Raw genomic sequence first — 15699 nt, 5'->3', positions numbered from 1 at the left:
AGTTGCAGGAAGTGTTGGGGAGTGAGTACCAGCTCACCAGCATTGTGAAGTCTTGTGCAGGATGGCTCAGGTGACTGTTAACTAGAGGAGTTATGTAGGAATTTTATGAAGGTATTGATAGTGGGTGGAGCTGGGAATAGTGTTAATAGGGACGGGGAGTATGATGTAGGTGGTGACTTGATAGAGATAGCAACTCAAACTGGTGGCACTAATATGCACTTCATGCTACTGTTTCAGTGTCTTGATCGGCATCATCTTAATGCTGCTGTTAGACATGTTAACATGGGTCTGGAGTAGGCGCTGATTGCTTACATCCCAATGGTGCCAGTTAAGTCTATTAACAGATCGGGTTTCATTAGACATGGGTGCACCTCAGCAGATATGGGAAGAGAAGGCTGGCAAAGCTTATAGGCGACAGTGTAGTGGGCGGTGGTGGGATCACTCATGGAAAAAAATCCTGTATTAGTTGGTGTTAGAGCTGCACCTTTTTTTTAGACTGAAGTCAGCTGATAAGTCCCTCTAACAAAGGGATCACCTTCTGAGGAGGTCAGGTATCCAAGTAGTAGAGGAATTAGCATATTTCATCAAAATATAAGAGGTATTATGGATAATGTTCGTTAACTGCTTATACATGTTGACTCTGACGTTATTGGTATATTGGAGCACCACTTAAATAATTTCACAATTCAGAGCATTCCTTTTCCAGGATACAGATTATCTGACTGTTTTTCAAGGAGTTCTTTGCAGAGTGAGGGAGTGGCCATGTATGTAAAAAACAGTATTCCACTTGAGTCCATAGATGTATCATGGCATTGCACTGAACAGGTATTTGAATGTCATGCAGGGGCAGTTGAATTTAGTGAAACTATACTTCTAATTGTTGTTTATAGGTCCCCTAACTCTGACTTCAGAGCATTTATGCTCAAGCAAGAGAGGGTTCTTGGTTCACTTGACAGGAAGTGCCAAAAATTATGTATATGTGGTGAATTCAGTATTAATTTTGTATGTGATAGTGAAAGAAAAAGGATGTTGAAAGAACTCCTAAATTCATATGATCTGATGCAGAAAGTGTTTTTTCCAACCAGAGTGCAGAGGAACAGTAGCTCAGCCATAGATAATATTTTTACTCGTTCTTCATTACTAGATGGGCATTCTGTTAGTGAAAGGGTGAATGGCCTTTCAGACCATGGTGCACAAATTGTAACACTAAAAGGCTTTTGGACATAAACAAATGTTATACAGAATTACAAACTACATAGAAAAACTGATCCAATGGCACTAGAGAGTTTTTTTAAAGCTTGTTAAGGAACAAGAGTGGCTGGATGTTGATAATGCTGATAACATATATGACAAATATAATGCTTTCCTTAACACATTTCTCATGGTCTTTGAAAGTTGCTTGCCATTAGAATGTTCTAAACAGGATACTAGCAGTAAAAGGCAGACTAGTTGGCTGACTAGTAGCATGTTCATGTAGAACAAAGTGGGAATTACATCTACATTTACTTTGATACTCTGCAAATCACATTTAAGTGCCTGGCAGAGAGTTCATCGAACCACCTTCACAATTCTCTATTATTCCAATCTCGTATAGCACGTGGAAAGAACGAACACCTATATCTATCTGTACGAGCTATGATTTCCCTTATTTTATCATGGTGATTGTTTCTCCCTGTGTAGGTTGGTGTCAACAAAATATTTTCGCATTTGGAGAAGAAAGTTGGTAATTGTAATTTCGTGAGAATATTCCGTCACAATGAAGAACACCTTTGTTTTAATGATGTCCAGCCCAAATCCTGTTTCATTTCAGTGACACTCTCTCCCATATTTCGTGGTAATACAAAATGTGCTGCCCTTCTTTAAACTTTTTCAATGTACTCCATCAATTGTATCTGGTAAGGATCCCACACTGTGCAGCAGTATTCTAAAAGAGGACGGACAGGCGTAGTGTAGGCAGTCTCCTTAGTAGATCTGTTACATTTTCTAAGTGTCCTGCCAATAAAATGCAGTCTTTGGCTAGCCTTCCCCACAACATTTTCTGTGTGTTCCTTCCAATTTAAGTTGTTCATAATTGTAATTCCAAGGTATTTAATTGAATTTATGGCCTTTAGGTTTGACTGATTTATCGTGTAACCGAAGTTTAACAGATTCTGTTTGGCACTCATGTGGATGACCTCACACTCTTTGTTATTTAGAGTCAACTGCCAATTTTTGCACCATTCAGATATCTTTTCTAAATAATTTTGCAATTTGTTTTGATCTTTTGCTGACTTTATTAGTCGATAAACAACAGCATCATCTGCAAACAACCTAAGACGGCTGCTCAGATTGTCTCCCAAATCATTTATACAGATAAGGAACAGCAAAGGGCCTATAACACTACCTTGGGGAATGCCAGAAATCACTTCTATTTTACTCAATGACTTTCCATCAGTTACTATGAACTGTGACCTCTCTGATAGGAAAATACAAATCCAGTCACATAACTGAGACGATATTCCATAAGCACACAATTTCACTACTAGCCACTTGTGTGGAACAGTGTCAAAAGCCTTCCAGAAATCCAGAAATATGGAATCAATCTGAAATCCCTTGTCAATAGCACTCAACACTTCATGCGAATAAAGAGCTAGTTGTAACAATACCAGATAAGGAAAGTTGCTACTCACAATGTAGCGGAGATGCTGAGTCGCGATAGTGCCTATTGCGACTCAGCATCTCCGCTATATGGTGAGTAGCAACTTTCCTTCTCTGATATTGTTACATTCCATCCTGGACTTTCCATTGTTTGATTAGAGAGCTAGTTGTGTTTCACAAGAATGATGTTTTCTAAATCCATGTTGACTGTGTGTCAATAGACCGTTTTCTTCAAGGTAATGCATAAAGTTCGAACATAATATATGTTTCAAAATCCTTTTGCATATCGAAGTTAATGATATGAGCCTGTAGTTTAGTGGATTACTCCTACTACCTTTCTTGAACATCGGTGTGACCTGTACAACTTTCCCATCTTTGGGTACAAATCTTTCGTTGAGCGAACAGTTATATATTATTGTTAAGTATGGAGCTAATGCATCAGTGTACTCTGAAAAGAACCTAATTGGTAAAGAGTCTGAACCAGAAGACTTGCTTTTATTAAGTGATTTAAGTTGCTCCTCTACTTCGAGGGTATTTACTTCTACGTTACTCATGTTGGCAGTTGTTCTTGATTCAAATTCTGGAATATTTACTTCGTCTTCTTTTTTGAAGGCATTTCCAAAGGCTGTGCTTGGGCAGCACTGTCTTCGATAGTATCTCCATTGATATCACGTAGAGAAGGCATTGATTGGGTCATGCCGCTAACGTACTTCACATACGACCAGAATCTCTTTGGATTCTGTCAAAATGTTAGAAATTGTCACAATCAAGCTACAGTAGCCCATTACAAACAGTGTTGTAAGGTGCTTAAGAATGATATTAGGAAGGCAAAGAGTATGTAGTATGCAAATAGAATAGCTAATTCACAGAATAAAAGTAAAACCATATTGTCAGCTGTGAAGGAAGTGCCTGGTCAGCAGCATAAGGTCGATGATATACATACATACATACATACATGAATCCTTGTTCCATAGAGCATGAATATGACATTTCGTAATGATGTGGAATGTGTCACTTTAAAATAAGTTTTCTTTACACAAAATAATTAATTAATTAATTAATTTTTTTTACAATTACTACTTCATTTGTAAGAATTCATCTATTGAGTAGAAGGAGTTGTCTTTCAGAAATTCTTTTAATTTGCTTTTAAATGTTGGTTGGCTGTCTGTCAGACTTTTGATACTGTTTGGCAAATGACCAAAGATTTTTGTGGCAGCATAATTCACCCCTTTCTGTACCAAAGTGACATGTAATCCAGGATAGTGAATGTCATCCTTTCTTCTAGTGTTGTAGCTATGCACTTCATTGTTGAATTGGGATGGGTTATTAATGACAAATTTCATAAGTGAATATATGTATTGTGAAGGTACTGTGAATATGCCGAGTTCCTTAAACAAATGTCTATGAGGTGATCTCGAGTGGGCTCCAGCTATTATTCTGATTACACACTTTTGTGCAATGAATACTTTCCGTCTTAATGATGAATTGCCCCAAAATATGATGTCATATGAAAGCAGTGAATGAAAATAGGCATAGTAGGCTAATTTACTGATATGTTTATCACCAAAACTTGCAATAATCCTAATAGCATAAGTAGCTGAACCTAACCGTTTCAGCAGATCATCGGTGTGTTTCTTCCAGTTCTATTTCTCATCAATGCGCACACCCAGAAATTTTGAGTATTCTACCTTAGCAACAGATTTCCGTTCATAGTCTATATTTATCAATGATGTTAAGCCATTTACAGTACAGAATTGTATAAACAGTGTTTTCTCAAAATTTAGTGAGAGTCCATTTGCAGAGAACCACTTATTAATTTTCTGAAAGACATTATTTGCAATTTCCTCAGCTGATTCTTGCTTCTTGAGTGTAATTACTATACTTGTATTATCAGCAAAAAGAACTAACTTTACATCTACATGAATATAGAGTGGCAAGTCATTAATATATAGTAAGAACAATAAGGGACCCAAGACTGAAACCTGTGGGACACCATTCTTGATACCTACCCAGTTAGAGGACTCTGCTGGTTTTGTAGACTATCTGTACTGTTAATTTCAACCTTCTGCATTCTTCCAGTTAAGTATGAATTAAACCATTTGTGCACTGTCCCACTCATACCACAATACTTAAGCTTATCTAGAAGAATTTCATGATTCACACAATCAAAAGCCTTTAAGAGATCACAAAATATCCCAATGGGTGATGTTTGGTTATTCATTGCATTTAATATTTGATCAGTGAAAGCATATATAGCATTTTCTGTTGATAAGCCTTTCTGAAAACCAAATTAACATTTTGTTAGTACTGCATTTTTACGAATATGTGATGCTACTCTTGAATACAATACTTTTTCAAGAATTTTGACTAAAGCTGTCAGAAGCGAGATTGGACGGTAGTTGTTAGCATCAGATCCATCCCCTTTTTTTATGCAATGATTTAACAATAGCATATTTCAGTCTATATGGAAAAATTCCCTGTTTCAGTGAGCTACTACATATGTGGCTGAGGACCCTATAAAGTCAGTTCATAGTAAAAATATTTCTGTTGCTGATAAGCCAGAAATATATGTACAGTATTTAACAATCGCTTTTTGAGCATTTCTGGTGAATTAAATAAAAACGTAGTTTCTACAGGGAATCATATAACTCTCATAAAAAATGCCTTTCCATAATTGATGACTGATATACTGACAAGGGGGAGATTGAGTTAATAATTAAATCACTGTAGACTAAGGACTCTCATGGCTATGACGGAGTGCCTAATGGAATATTAAAGTACCGTGTTGCACATGTTAGCCGTGTACTGAGCCATATTTGTAATATTTCCTTCAAGAATGGTCAATTTCTATGCCATCAGTGTTTGCTCAAGTTATTGAAAATGCTGTGTATGTAAGAATAATTCATCATTTTATTTCACATAATTTGCTGTCAAATGTACTGTAAAGTTTTAGAAATGGTTTAATGACTGAAAATGCTATATTCTCTTTTCTCTGTGAGGTACTGGATGGATTAAACAAAAGGTTTCAAATGCTATGTATCTTTTTTGGTTTAACTTAAGCATTTGATTGTGTTGATCATAAAATATTGCTCCAGTAGTTGGGCCATTATGGAATATGGGGAATAGCTCACATTTGGTTCACCTCTTACTTTAACAGCAGCCAGCAAAATGTCATTATTCACAGTGTTAAGAATGGCTATGATGTGGAGTCTGAGTAGGGCACAATCAAATGATGGGTGCCCCAGGGATCAGTGCTGGGGTCACTCCTGTTGCTTATTTGTATAATTGATAGGCCCTCTAGTATTACAGGTGATTCTAAAATATTTCTGTTAGCTGATGACACTAGCTTGGTAGTAAAGGACGTTGTGTGTAACATTGGCTCTGTTTCAAATATCACAGCTAATGATATAAGTTCATGGCTTGTAGAAAATAAACTAACACTAAATCACAGTAAGACTCAGTTTCTAACACACAATTCAACAAAACCCGACATGAATTGGCATATGATTAGTGAAACTGAACAGTTCAGATTTCTAGGTGTTTAGTTAGATAGTAAATTGTCATGGAAAATCCACATTCAGGAGCTTATTCAGAGACTTAATGCCACCATTTTTACTATTCCAATGGTATCTGAAGTAAGTGTCTGTTCGACCCAAAAAGTAGTCTGCTTTTATTTTCATTCACTTATTTCATATGGTACTATATTTTGGGGTAACTCTTCCCATTCTCGTACGATATTTTTGGCTCAGAAACGGGCAGTTCGGGCAATAAGTGTTGTAAGTTCGTAAAACTCTTGTCAACCACTGTTCATCAGTCTGGGTATTCTGACATTGACCTCTCAATATATAGACTCTTTGCTGTCATTTCTTCTTAACAGTATCAGGTTATTCCTAAGAATTAGCAGCTTTCACTCAGTTAGTGATGATGATGATGATGATGATGTCCTGTACTCTGAGGAGCGTAGGGGATGGTGCAGAAGACCCACACTGCCGTACTAGGCAAGGTCCTAGTGGAGGTGGTTTGCCATTGCCTTCCTCCAACCATAATGGGGATGAATGATGATGATTAAGATGGCACAACAACACCCAGTCATCTCGAGGCAGGAAAAATCCGTGACCCCACCGGGACTTGAACCCAGGACCCTGTGCGTGGGAAGTGAGAAAACTACTGTACAACCACGAGCTCAGTTAATAGTAGGCAGAAATCCAGTCTGTATTTGGATCGCACTCCCTTGACTTTTGTGCAGAAAGCTGTGCAGTAAAGTGTTGCATCCATTTTCAATGAGCTACCACAAGAATTAAAAAATCGTAGCAGTAATCCACGCACTTTCAAGTTGCAACTGAAGAGTTTCTTCATGGGTCACTCCTTCTATTCTGTCAAAGAGTTTCTTGAAAAATTAAGATGATTCCTATGGTATATTGTTGTTTGTGTTTACACAAACTTATGGCTTGTATTTTTTTGGGTTCACAAACATTTTATTTTATCTTTTATTACTTTTATGTTGTAATTTCATGTGCTGACACATTCCACGACTTTGGAGATTTGCTCCTCAATTTGGTCCTGTGAAACTAGACGTGTAAAATAAAAAATAAATAGTTTTCAGCAGTAACTCATGTCTAAACATGGGCCCAATCATTCTACCTCTTTAATTCATGGCCCTAAGCTGAATCTTTAAAATCATGTGTCATGACTGTGCAGATGCTAATGATAATGGGACATTAACAATGTTTATTTTGCATTGTGGGCTGGTAATGGAGAAGATGAAGCCATGGCTTATTGTTAGGAGCCTTTGTGACATTTTTTGTCAATGTTTTTGGAAAATCAAGACAGGAAAAATCAGGATGACTGGAATTGGTAACACAAGTTATCTGAGTAACAGCCCTATAGACCACTCTCATGGGACATCATAATCGAGCACTCTGCAATAAAATCATATCACCCATTTGAGTAAATTATGGTACATGGCACTTTTATCATCATCTTCTCCAGGTCTCTCTATTCTGAATTGTACAAATTTTTCTTGGAAAACTTGCTCACTTTTGCTGCTGCAAATATTTCACTGTCAACTGTTCTAGAATTACTTTACTTTGCCATGTTTAAAGTGCTTGATTGCTCTTACACTGCACAACTTTCTTTTTGTTATTATTGTCATTATTACTTGACTCATTAAAGTACCCCTTTTATCTGTGTCCTTGTGCTCTTTTAACATATCTAATTGAAAGTAAACTGATCATATGCATTCATTGTATCCCTATGTCCAACACAGCTCATCAGCCCCAGTCCTAAAAGATGTGGGCCCTCTACAAGACACAGTATGCTTTACTGTTAATCAGTATATATAGACTACTGTGATGTTTATTGATAATGTGTTTCAGTGGTTTGAGGGGCTGTCACACTTCCGTTCGGCAGACATGAAACCATTAGGTGTTGGGAAGCTGTACCAAGCAATCTATAAAGTCCCATTTCTAGGTAAGTGGTTGCCAGCAATGATCACTAACTCAACTGTGCTTGGCACAGAGGTTGGTACGAAAGCTGCAGTGCTTTACTGAGCGCAGTCCTGTCGGAGGAGGAATGCCCTGCCTTCTTCCAACATCTGAGCTGACTTACCCAGCAAGTTAAAGGGGATCTACAAGTTACGAAGGGCTATGATTCATATTGCAACTCAGCATTTCTCACTTACATAAACCATTGTTAGTGATTAAAGAGCAGGACCTTAGAATTTGTTGTCAGTTTAAATAACAATGTGCGCCTACTTTCGTACAGAACTCTGCGATTCTTGAAGTTTCATTATATCTATTACATTATGCCTCTGAGTGTTAAACAGTGTCATTTGTATTTTTGTGACTGTATTTCTGACGTGTAAAATATTCAGTTTTTGTAACTGACTCTTGATTAATTCTGTGGCTGATGAAAACACTGAGAGAAAGAATTTGGCTGACTACAAACAAAGGAATGGATAAAGAGAACCACTTACCAGGCACACACACCAAAGCTACAGTCTACTCAGCAATGTAAGGAAAAGATAGCTTGCTACTTGCTGTAAAGCTGACATGTTAACTTACAGACAGGCACAACTGAAAGGCACTTGAACATTAGCTGTAGGCCACAGCCTTCCTCAGAAAAGGAAACATATACACATTCATTCACACCTCATGCACACGTCACCGCCATCTCTGGCAGCTTGTGCTGGAGTCTTTTAGTTGTGCCTGTCTGTAACTGAACGTGTCATATTCATGGTAAACAGCACTCTTTCTTTTCCTTACATTGTTGATATTCCAATGTGGAGTTTCCATTATGGCTACGAAGTTTTTTGCAATGGAACCTTGCATAAAAATTTCTTGGTTTATTTGCCACATCAGATTCAGATAAAATTCCAAACTTTTGTTGATATCCACCATCATCTTCATCGGGTGCTAAAACTGACTGTTGTGAACTGGGAAGGTTACATGTTTTATACCCACAGAACAGCATCCAATTGGCTGGGTTATGTCATGACGACACATCAGAGGTGGTTCACTCTATGTTCATGGATTTTGTTGCACTCTCTACCTAGCATTTCAGCGCCATCCATCGCATCAGGTGATTCACTGCAAGAATTATTCCTCTGTGTTCTGTCCTTGTTAACTGCACGCTTCCATGCACTGCTAAGTGCATAGCTGGTGTCTCTGGTGGAGTTGTTTTCACAAAGTCTTAATTTCAGCAGGTTCTCTGATCACGAGTCCCCATAGTTCAAAGCTATTGTTCTCATTTGTTCAAACAAAATCTTGTGCAACTCTAATTTATCCAAATGCCCATATTTAAGGTGACGCTGATGCTTGATCGGCAACCATCCATATACATTGGCCCACATAAGTCTTGCCACACTCACAAGGAATGTTATAGATTCCCGCCACTCTCAGGCCAAGATTATCTTTAATAGGTTGTAACGTTTCTTTAATTTTTCTGATTGACTGGAAGACTAGTCTGATATACATTGGCTCACATAAGTCTTCTACACTCACAAGGAATGTTATAGATTCCCAGCACTCTCAGGCCAATATTATCTTTAATAGGTTGTAACATTTCTTTAATTTTTCTGGGTGGCTGAAAGACTGGTCTGATTCCTTGCCTGCTTAGGACTCTACCTATCTTGCTAGCTGTTGCACCACAGAATGGAAGCCACATCATGTGTTGATCCTCCTGGCTTGGTTATCTGAACAGCATTGATCTAATGTCCCAGACAGAACACCCGTGCCTTCTGAACACCATCTTGAGATGTTTAATCCTGGAACCAAGGTGGTCCATGTCTGAAATAGTTCTGGCTCTGTCTACTAAGATGTTCAGCACAGCTCTCTTCTGAACTGGATGGTGAAATCTATACATGTTAAAACACATATCTGTATGTGCCAGTTTTCTGTGCACATAATGGCCAAGTCATTCATCTGATTTCTTTTCGACAAACACATCTGAGAAATTCTTATCAATTTCATCAGAGAAGCTAGAATTCTTAAGTAGCTCACGTGCCTTCCTGCTAAGTGCCAGCATGGGATCCTGTTTGAGACTTCGGTATTTACTATCTTCCAGTAAGAAACCCATTCTTATGATAATCCATAGCATTGAAGATAACTTTAGCATTTTCGTTGTCAGTTGGTAAGACAATTAACTCTTCATCCTTCTCCAATGATTTCAGTCCCTGTTTTTTCACTGTGCTAATATTGGAGTTAGTTGGCTTGGCTGTCCTAAAATCCAGCTAGTAGCGAGCCTTACCCCATGTGCCACTTCCTCAGGAAGATGCTGAACCACTTGTTCTATTCCACTGATAATCTCAGCCACTGGTTGCTTTTGTGGAGCTGGAGCAAAGTTCAGCCCTTTACTGAGAACTGAGTTGATGGATGACAGTGTGGTAAAAGCCACTGGCCCCACCAGTTCCTTGTTCATGGTTAAGCCACTCAAATTTATCTGTCTGTTTCACAGTTGTCTTGCTTAAATTAGCTCATTAATGTGCAGCCAAAGTCATGTCTACCCATTCCCAGTCTGATGGTGAGAGAACTGCTGCAGATAGAAATAGATAGCAACTTATAAGGACTGAGTGTTGGCAGCAGGGGAGGTACTTAAGAATTCTGGCTTCTCTGATGAACTTGTGAAGAATTTAAGGCCAAGAGCAGTGCAGCCAGCCAGGTTGTACCGTCTGCCTAAAATACACAAAGACAGTGTCCCAGTAAGACCAATTATTAGTGCTGTCAGCTCACCTACATACAGCCTGACAAAGCATCTGATTAAGCTATCAGCACCTATAGTCAATAGACATCATATTAAAAGCTCACAAAATTCTGTTGATATCGTAAAGCAGATGAGGATAAGCCCGAAGAAGTCGTAGTTAGCTTTGATGTGGTCTCCCTGTTTATGAAGGTACCAGTGGAAGACACATTGAAACTGTTGGCCACTCACTTCTCCCTGGATATTTTGAAATTATTTCGGCACTCTTTGACTTACACATACTTCTTTTACGGTGGAAATTGTTATGAAATGACGGATGGAACAGCCATTGGTTTGCCACTGTCACCAGCCGTAGCTTACTTTTTCATGGAATATTTTGAAGAATGAGCAATGGACAGTCCTCCCTTCTGGCCATTGCCCCTTCAGATATGCTGATGATACATTTTTAATCTGGCCACATGGCAGTGAGGCACTGCAGCAGTTCATTGATCATTTGAGTGGTACACATCCCAACGTAAGATTTACAGTGGAGGTGGAGGAGGACTTGAAGTGACCTTTCTTAGATGTGTTTGTCAAATGGAAATCAGATGAACAACTCGGCCATTCTGTTTACAGAAAACCAGCAGTTACAGACCTGTTTTCAATGGGAGTAAATTTCACCATCCAGTTGTAATCTTGCCAAAGGCCTTGCCGCAGTGGTAACACCGGTTCCCGTCAGATCACCGAAGTTAAGCGCTGTCGGGCTGGGCTAGCACTTGGATGGGTGTTGACACGTGGGGTGCACTCAGCCCTTGTGAGGCAAACTGAGGAGCTACTTGATTGAGAAGTAGTGGCTCCAGTCTCGGAAACTGACATATGGCCAGGAGAGCGGTGTGCTGACCACATGCCCGTCCATATCCGCATCCAGTGATGCCTGTGATCTGAGGATGACACGGCGGCCAGTCGGTACCTTTGGGCCTTCGTGGCCTGTGCGGGAGGAGTTTGGTTTGGTTTTTAGTTGTAATCTTACTCTCCCACACATCACTATTAAATTTTTCTTAGTGTCTTCATTAGTTTCAAAGGCTTTGAGGGGCATAAGATATGCAAAAGAAAAACTTTTTACTTATCTTCATTTACTCTTCTTGATGTGGGCTCCAAGTCTTGCATCTAGGGGTACATTCTTGCAGCTGAAATTCTGACATAACATTGTGGATTCCTGATGACTAAATAACTGATGAAGATTTAGTGTTGCTATTTTATCCCATTCTCCTATATCACACGGACTTCACAATCTCCATTTTCATACAACTGTAAATAACATTGTTGTAGGAAAAAAAACTTGCATTTCCATCAGAGGTGTGTCCACTACTACTTACATCGTGCAGTACTCACAATATTGCAAAGAGTTTACAAAGGAAAAGAGTTTGTTTACGAACTTTATTGACAAAAGAAGAATCATCACCAAGATATAACATTATTTTATAAATGAATCCAGAAATAAATTTAATAATTAGTGTTAGATTGTGCAATTAATAATATGAATTTTAAGTATACCAGAAATTTCATAATTTCAAATATTTTTAAAAAAGAATAATTTTAACTGTATGTACAGATTGCTAACAAATTAATTTCTTTGTATACATATTAGCCAGAAATATAATACATTGTATACAAAATCAAATGAAATTCTTTCAGTGAAACAGCTGAGAATGTTCACCTGTACCAGTTTCAGGTTTAATCCTGGTAATGATTACTTCTACAAGAAAGAAAGGTTACATTAGAAAAGGGTGTCCCATTACACAGTTCAGAAGAGAGCTATGCTGAACATCATAGTACACAGAACCAGAACTATTTCGGACATGAACCACGCAGTTCCAGGATTAAGCATCTGAAGACGGTGTTCAGAAGGCACAGATATTCTGTCTGTGACATTAGATCAACGCTGTTCAGAAAACCAAGCCAAGAGGATCAACACATAAAGTGGCTTCTATTCTGTAATGCAACATCTAGCAAGATAGGTAAAGTCCTAAACAGGAAAGGAATCAGACCAGTTTTCCAGCCACTCAGAAAAATTAAAGAAACATTACAATCTATTAAGGATAGTCTTGGCCTGAGAGTGCTGGGAATCTATAACACTCCTTGTGAGTGTGGCAAGACTTAGACAGGCAAGAGTATACAGATAGTTGCTGATCGTTGTGTCGAGCATCAGTATCACCTTAAATTAGGGCATCTGGGTAAATCAGAGGTGGCAGAGAACAGCCTTTTAAATAAGCAGAAGATTTTGTTTGAACAAATGAGAACCTGCTCATGACAAGGATAAAACACAGAGGAATACTTCTCACAGTGAACTGCCTAATGTGATGGATGTTGCTGAACGCTAGATACTGTGTGCCAGCAAAATCTGTAGTCGCAGAGCACACCATCTCTGTACATGTTGTCATGATATAACCCAGCCAATCGGATGCTATTTTGTGGGTATAAAAGAGAGAACCTGGCCAGTTCATGACAGTCAGTTTATTGGTGGTGGATATCACTGATAGCTCAAAATTTTATCCGAATTTGATGCAGCAAGTAAACTGAGAAATTTTCGTGAATGAATTTTCCATTGTTTGAGTCTGTCTCCACTCATTCGCATGTTTGTGTATCACCTGTGTTTTCCAGTACCATATCAATTAAGAGTACAGCATTATTTTCAGATGTTGTTGCTGAAATAAAACCTCAGTATTTTTCTTTATTTTTATTTCTTTCTTTACTCTACCAATCCACTTATTCTGCACTTGGCACACTCTGACATAAGCTCTCCCTGCTCTCAAAATCCCATATGCCATGATGTCACATTTCCGTTGTTTGCAGTTCCTCTCACCCTTGCATTTTGTGGGCTTGCCTAACTGAAGTATGGTGTTCCTACTCTCATATGTTCATCTTCAGTTAATGTACAGCATTGGAAGGATTTCTCAGTTTTAGGAACTTATGTGTCTGTCTTTATTTCTGAGAATATCTATCATTATTATTGTAGTTACATAGACACATTTTGTATTACAATAATTAAAATTCAAGGATGTAAATAATGCAGAAAAAAGTGTATAGGCAACCACTCATCTACAGAAGCATCATGTGTGTTCTCCTGGCCCCTTTCTAAGCATTGGATAACATATGGCTTCACACACACACACACACACACACACACACACACACACACACAATATCTCAAGCAAGGCAGCTCAGCTAGCTAAGCTACTCATTAGAAATATCCAAAGCCCAGTTACAGACAGCATATTAAAAACAGTATACATGTACAAGTGGTTGGTGCCTGTGTCCTCAATGGATGTCGGATGAGCCTTCTTAACATGGTGAAGGATTCCACCAGGTTCGCACACTAGGTGCGCATTGTGGTTATTCTCAACCCTTATTCCTTCCTATTGTTTCAGTAAGCCCTAAAGTTGGTCTGATGCACTTATCCATTCCTGTCATTTGACAGCTGTTCTCTTTATTTCAACATAAATGATGCATCTTACATAATTATATATATATCTTACATAATTATATATGTACGAGGCATATTTGAATAGTGAGGGCAGTTTGGAAATTGACCCCTGTTTCAGTTCTGTATCGGTGTAGAATATCCACATCTTGTTGCCTGTAACAATACGGGAAAACAAATCATGTCCATTTCATCAGTATCAAATAATGGAACATCTGGGCCAGAATAATAACAATATGAGGTACGACTGATTGCTACCCAAGGCAATTTACATCAAACTCCACAAGCTGCCTAACGGTGTGTGCAGAGGGTACATACGGTACCACTAACTGATCCCCTCTTCCCTGTTCCACTCACAAATGGTGCATGGGAAAAATGATTGCAGGTAAGCCTCTATATTATCTCTAATTTCATGAATTTTCTTGCCATAATCATTTTTGTGAGATGCAATTCATGCCGCCAATGTTGTGGCTTAGAGCTGCGGACATCGGCCACCACAGCTTCGACAGTTTGTGGTGTAGCTGGACGATTTTTCTATATGTGAGTTGCTATCCTCAACTTGTTCATCAAGTCACCCTTTACGACCCCTCATAGTTTTTCATTATCATTTTGTTATATCCTGTATGTATAAAGCTGTATTTGATGTGGACCGAATACATGTTTCGTGCAGCAACTTTTACAAAATCACTGTCCTTATAAAATGACAATCTATCCTACAACATTAACTTAAAGTACTGTATACATATTTATTTTCAGGAGATTATGTGATATTGCTGCGTACCACAGAGTATGTGCCTGACATGAGAATAGTGTTGGAAAGTGAATCTTTTTTGAAGCCAAGGATAGAAATTAGTGCTTTTCCTGTCAGCAGCAGAGGAACAAGATTGACATTCCGGCTAACATTCCAGAGGAAATCATTGCTATTTCAGGTGAGTACTTCTCTTGTGAAAATATGAACAATGAATTGACTAATGAGAGCCACACATTACATATTCAGATTGTAAAGCAAAACACTGAAGTGACTAATGGGAGACACTCATTACATATTCAGATGGTATAGCAAAACACTGAATTTCAGCTTGCAAACTTTTTTCACCACACACACACACACACACACACACACACACACACACACTCGACACCACACCACACCACACACAACCACCATTCTCTTGGTACTGGATTTAGGTTTTAAGGCTGAACTACAATATTCAACTTCTTGTTCATGCACATATCCACTTATTAACACTGCCTCCATGTAACAAGTGGTTATTTTTCTTGTAACTTTTAACAGTATTAAGTTTAAGGTGTACATTTGATACTAGCTAATTTTAGAAACTTGTTAAAATGATTTGTATTTGTAGCCATAATGTAAAGTATAACAGAACATCTTTTACTTTAATGAC

At 38.4% G+C, this 15699-nt stretch overlaps 1 protein-coding gene across 2 annotated transcripts in view; it reads left to right on the top strand.

The window, feature by feature from the left end:
* LOC126243722 (uncharacterized) overlaps positions 1-15699 on the top strand; it is a 77816-nt gene that overhangs the window by 39358 nt on the left and 22759 nt on the right. For both annotated transcript variants that reach the window (XM_049948183.1, XM_049948184.1), the window contains exons 3-4: positions 8013-8106; positions 15050-15222. In XM_049948183.1, the coding sequence (XP_049804140.1) occupies positions 8013-8106; positions 15050-15222 (267 nt within the window). The remainder of the gene's footprint in view (positions 1-8012; positions 8107-15049; positions 15223-15699) is intronic.

This window comes from Schistocerca nitens, chromosome 1 (assembly GCF_023898315.1).
Source record: "Schistocerca nitens isolate TAMUIC-IGC-003100 chromosome 1, iqSchNite1.1, whole genome shotgun sequence".
NCBI classification, from domain to species: Eukaryota; Metazoa; Arthropoda; class Insecta; order Orthoptera; family Acrididae; genus Schistocerca; species Schistocerca nitens.
Note: the sequence above shows the minus strand (reverse complement) of the source record. Positions and strands in the feature narration are given on the sequence as shown.